Source organism: Pseudorasbora parva, chromosome 1, assembly GCF_024679245.1.
Source record: "Pseudorasbora parva isolate DD20220531a chromosome 1, ASM2467924v1, whole genome shotgun sequence".
Classification (NCBI taxonomy): Eukaryota; Metazoa; Chordata; class Actinopteri; order Cypriniformes; family Gobionidae; genus Pseudorasbora; species Pseudorasbora parva.
Genome location: NC_090172.1, coordinates 51,740,810 through 51,746,809, shown reverse-complemented (window position 1 = coordinate 51,746,809; position 6,000 = coordinate 51,740,810). Strand labels below are relative to the sequence as shown.

The 6,000-nt window shown below is 39.3% G+C and overlaps 1 protein-coding gene across 1 annotated transcript in view; it reads left to right on the top strand.

The window, feature by feature from the left end:
• adamtsl3 (ADAMTS-like 3) overlaps positions 1-6,000 on the top strand; it is a 244,317-nt gene that overhangs the window by 38,723 nt on the left and 199,594 nt on the right. Inside the window, exon 3 of the mRNA XM_067445136.1 lies at positions 1,389-1,508. Coding sequence (XP_067301237.1) covers positions 1,389-1,508 — 120 coding nt within the window. The remainder of the gene's footprint in view (positions 1-1,388; positions 1,509-6,000) is intronic.

Sequence of the window (6,000 nt, the reverse complement as noted above, 5' to 3'; positions counted from 1 at the left end):
GAGGAAAATAAGTATTTGAACACCCTGCTATTTTGCAAGTTCTCCCACTTGGAAATCATGAGAGGTCTGAAATTGTCATCGTAGGTGCATGTCCACTGTGAGAGATATAATCTATAAAAAAATCCAGAAATCACAATGAATGATTTTTTTAACTATTTATTTGTATGATTTCAGACCCCTCCATGATTTCCAAGTGGGAGAACTTATTATAATAATAATAATTCATTACATTTATATAGCGCTTTTCTAGGCACTCAAAGCGCTTTACATGTAAGGGTGGAATCTCCTCAGCCACCACCAGTGTGCAGCATCCACCTGGGTGATGCAACGGCAGCCATATTGCGCCAGAACGCTCCCCACACACCAGCTGATTGGTGGAGAGGAGACAGAGTGATGAAGCCAATCAGGAGAGGGGGATGATCAGGAGGCCATGATGGACAGGGGCCAATGGGCAAATTTGGCCACGATGCCGGGGTTACACCTCTAGTCTCTTTCCGAAGGACATCCTGGAATTTTTAACGACCAGAGAGTCAGGACCTCGGTTTAACATCTCACCCGAAGGACGGTGATCTTTGACAGTATAGTGTCCCCATCTCTATACTGGAGTGTTAGGATCCACACAGACCACAGGATGGAAACTTGCAAATTAGCAGGGTGTTCAAATACTGTATACTGTATACAGTACACTGTACACTATATATATTATATATTTGCTGATGTCAACATTGTGGATCGAGTGGCCCATGGTGGTGATGAGATCATGGTATGGGCAGGCGTATGTAATGGGCAACGAACACAGGACAGGTGCATTTTATTGATGGCATTTTGCATGCACAGAGATACCGTGACGAGATCCTTAGGCCCATTTTTGTGCCATTTATCCACGACCATCACCTCATGTTGTATCATGATAATGCATGGCCCCATATTGCAAGGATCTGTACACAGTTCCTGGAAGCTGAAAACTTGCATGACTAGCATACTCACCGGACATGTTATCCATTGAGCATGTTTGGGATGCTCTGGATTGGCGTATGCGACAGCGTGTTCCCGTTCCTGCCAGCAACTTCGCACAGCCATTGAAGGGGAGTGGACCAACATTCCACAGGCCACAATCAACAACCTGATCAACTCTATGCGAAGGAGATGTGTTGCACTGCATGAGGCAAATGGTGGTCATACCAGATACTGACAGGTTTTCGGACTTGTATATAAAGATATAAATATCGTTCCGTACGTTCAGCTTGATCTGTATGCACACTTTGATAACATATTTTTTATACTTACATCATGCTTTGGCAAATGTTACATGCACACCCCCCTACATAATAATGTCCACAGTAATTTTAAATTAGGTTCAATGTGGATTTTATGGTCTTGTTTTACAGGGGTTAGCGAGTCAGACGCAGAGTGCCTACTTCCTACCTGAATTTGCACTTTCTCCACAAGGAAGCTTTCTGGAAGACACAACAGGAGAGCAGTATCTCACCTATCGCTATGATGACCAGGTAAGAATCACAGAATCACACATGCATTCACTCAGAATATTCCTCTGGATTGTGTCTATTCAACTGAAATGATTTCTAATTAAAGTCATACTTGACACTTCATATTGTGGTGATTAAATTGTGCGTTGTAAAACTGCTGTTCTGTGAAATAATCATGGTTCATTAGCTTCTTGAATTTAATACTAGCTAATAGGCTTTATTCTAACACCTAGTGAGTGTGTGTGTGTGTGTGTGTGTGTGTGTGTGTGTGTGTGTGTGTGTGTGTGTGTGTGTGTGTGTGTGTGTGTGTGTGTGTGTGTGTGTTTCTGTCTGTATATACACTACATTGCTAATGAATTTTGGGACTTCTGCCTTTACATGCACATGAACTTTAATGACATCCCATTCTTAATCTGTAGGGTTTAGTATGGATTTGGCCCACTCTTTGCATCTAACAGCTTCAACTCTTCTGGGAAGGCTTTCCACACGGTTTAGGAGTGTGTTTATAGGAATTTTTGATCATTCTTCTAGAAGCGCATTTGTGAGGTCAGGCACTGATGTTGGACGAGAAGGCCTGGCTCGCAGTCTCCGCTCTAATTCATCCCAAAGGTGTTCTGTTGGGTTGAGGTCAGGACTCTGTGCAGGCCAGTCAAGTTCCTCCACACCAAACTCGCTCATCCATGTCCAGTGTTGTGCAAGTTACTTCCAAACTGTAATATATTATAGATTACTTATTACTGCTATTTAAAAGTAATTCTTTACATTATAATATTACTATCTCAGAATTGTAATGCGTTACATTACTCCTGTATTACTTTTGAGTTACTTTCACCAAATAACTATAGAAGTAGCTCTTAACATTCTAAAATGTAGGGAGAGAGCATTTTACATCCAGTAGAAGGCGATATGATGAAGAATAATGACATGGGCCATCCAGGCTAACAATAGAGAATTGGCAAAAAAGTGAATGCTCAAGACAATGCAAGAAATCATGACGATCCAACTCTGTTATAAGTATTATTTTAGAGGTAAAGTGATTATCTGGCAATATCTGGGAATAGCTTAGGTCTGTTCATAGACACAACAGAACTGTGTAAACTCTAAGTTATGACAATAACTTTGTTCTTTTCTTATTGTTGCGACATAGTTGCGAGATAGTTATTTCGGTTTTAGACAAAGATTGCATTTGACTGCATTTGCATTTGACTAGCCTACGTTCTTGTCCTTATCTCTGATAAACTAAGCAATGCGCATCCATCTTGCGAATGTACAGTAGGGATGAGACGGTGGGGACATTTTCCCACCGGTTAATCAAAGTGTGATGACATCACCGGTATCTGGGCTTTTAAATCACTATTTAACCGAAAGGAACATGCGCACTGCCGCTTGGGCATTAATAACGGGAGCGGATGCAAAGCGAGTGCTTTCAATGAATTCCTATAAAAGTTAAGCGTCCATATGAACTGAAAACGCGCCCGTGCGCGCACAGTGAATGACAGCTCATTAGTAAATGCGCGCTCTGTGCGGCAAAGCAGATTTCAGATACTGAAAATGTACTGAGTAAAATATTACTGAAAATTGATTAATAATGCCTTGCACTACTGCGTTACAGCAAAAAGTAATAAGTTACTGTAATGTATTACTTTTGTAATGCGTTACTCCCAACACTGTCCATGTCTTTATAGACCTTTCTTTGTGTACTGGTGCACAGTCATGTTGGAAAACGAAAGAGCCAACTCTAAACTGTTCCCATGAATTTTGGAGCATGAAATTGTCCAAAATGTCTTTGTATGCTGGAGCTTTAAGAGTTCCTTTCACTGGAGCTAAGAGACCAAGCCCAACCTTAAAAAACAATCCCACCCCATAATCTCCCCTCCACCAAACTTTACACGTTGCACAATGCAGTCAGACAAGTAGCGCTCTCCTGGCAACTGCCAAACCCAGACTCATCCATCAGATTGTCAGACAGAGAAGTGTGATTGGTCACTTCAGAGAACCCATCTCCACTGCTTTACACCACTTAATTCAACATTTTCCATTGCACTTGGGGATGTAATGCTTGGATGCAGTTGCTCGGCCATGAAATGCCATTCCATTAAGCTCTCTACGCACTGTTCTTGAGCTAATCTGAAGGCCACACAAAGTTTAAATGGACTGCATTTATGGACTGCATTTATATAGCGCTTTTATCCAAAGCACTTTACATTTTTGCCTCACATTCACCCATTCATACACCGACGGCGATGTCAGCCATGTAAGGCGCCATCCAGCTCGTCGGGAGCAGCTGGGGTTAGGTGTCTTGCTCATGGACACTTCGACACTTGGTCAGGTGGAACCGGGGATTGAACCACCAACCTTCTGGTTTGTAGACAACCTACATGAACCACTGAGCCACTGCCGCCCCATCACCCGTTTAGAGTTCTGTAGCTATTTAATGTGGCCTATTATTTCATGGCTGAGTTGCTGTTGTTCCCAATTGCTTCCTCTTTGTTATAATACCACTAACAGTTGACCACGGAATATAGAGATGCACCGATTGATCAGCCAGGGATCGTAATTGGACGATTTTCTGCATGATCAGCCCTTTATCGGAGATTGGCCGATCAGTCACACGTGTCTCTGATCCGTCTACATGCGGCTGTGAGCTCGGAAGCGCCATTGACGTCACAGCCACGCTCGCAATAAGTCGCATGCAAACATGTCGTTGGCACGGAAGTTTTTTTACTGTGAGCGAAGAAGACACTAATTATGCCATTTGTGAAACTTGTCAAACCTACAAACCTAATATGACACTTAACTCCATCACGTGGAACATTCACAGTTTGAAGAAGGTAGTAAAGGTAAAACGACTAAAGCTAGCCAGAGCTCAGAGCCAGCCACAGGTCAGCAGCCTCTCCAGCTTTCCTTGGTAAAAGCAGCGAAAAGACCAAAGCATCTACAAAGAAAATTATGGAATTCATGGTGCTGGATGACTAGCCAAGTGCATAAACCGTCACTTAATGAGAATTTTTCTGTTTCATTTGAGAAAATTGTCATATCATGAACACAGACACTCCAAGGTCTTCACGGCAACTCGTCAAAATAAAAGTTTGCTTACATTTTTTTTTAAATACAGAAAATATAAGGATAGATTATCTTAGCTACGTCTCTATGTAATGATAATACGTCACTACTAATAATAATAATTATGCCTAGATGGTTGATTATTTTTCACTTGCTATTTTTTTTTATAAACAATGTTTACTTTTAAACATCATACAGTCTTTAAATGTTTTTGTATTATTTACTTATAATGATTATCATCATACATTATAAACTTAATACTTTTTTTAATGCTTAAATAAAATATATATATATATATATAATTTTTTTTTAGCTGTGGTAGGCCTACTGGAATTGGTACAGAGTACCGTAAAAATGTTATGGTATTGGTACAGACTACTGGAATTTTGGTCCCGTGACATCCCTAGCTGGCAACATTTATTGCCTAATTACTGAACTATTATTCGGTAGAGTATTGTATACTTCAGGTTTGTTTATTCATAGGATCTTTTGACTTTTGTTAGACAAGTAAAAAAGAGAAAAAGGTGTTTTTCAATTATTCTTTCCTGGCACAGAACACGTATTGTTTGAGAGTTGTTTAAGTGAGAGAAGATCCTATTGTAATGTTTAATAATTTATATTATAATAAAAATAAAATTTTGCTCTTAGAACGAAAATCGGAATCGGCAAAAATCGGTATCAGCCGATCTCACTAACAAAAAATCGGAAATCGGCCAAGAAAATTGCCATCGGTGCATCTCTAGTGGAATATTTTGTAGTGAGGAAATTTCACAATTGAATCTACTGCACAGGTGGTCTCTTAATTTTATATATATAATTTGCATATGCAGATGCATATCATTTATAATTTTACTTAATAGATGTTGTTTAATTTAAGTATGGTTTGTATTTTAATTTTTTATCAGTATTTTTCAGCATTGCATTAAAATGTACTTTGTTGTTTTCTCTGAACTTAGTGTTATGCATTCGATGATTGCCTTTCATAACTATACATCAGAAAGAAGTATTAGAAAATTTGACCCAAAGAATTAGCCTTAATTATGCCTCCTACTACTCTGGAATAGTCCTTGTCTCAAAACCGCACCTACGATGTTTTAAAATGCTGTTTAGGTAGGCAGTTCACTAGGTTTTGCTGGAACAGATCTATAGATTTGAGTTTTCTGTAGATAAACTCAGTAAACTCAGAAAGTCTTCTGGACATATGATTGAATGAGTCAGAGATATATTTTACAGGATCAAGTCAATCATGAATAATTTCTGTCTGTGCTGCACTGAGGGCAAAACGGTTGGAAGGATTGTGAGAAATGATGTCAGTTCTACATTGTGTCATAATAGTGCTATGAGTAACTTAACATGTATTATGATATAACCCTATTATCAGTGTTTTCAATATTGATAATAATAGTTTTCAATATTGATAATAATAAATAAAAAAATCTTGTGCAGCAAA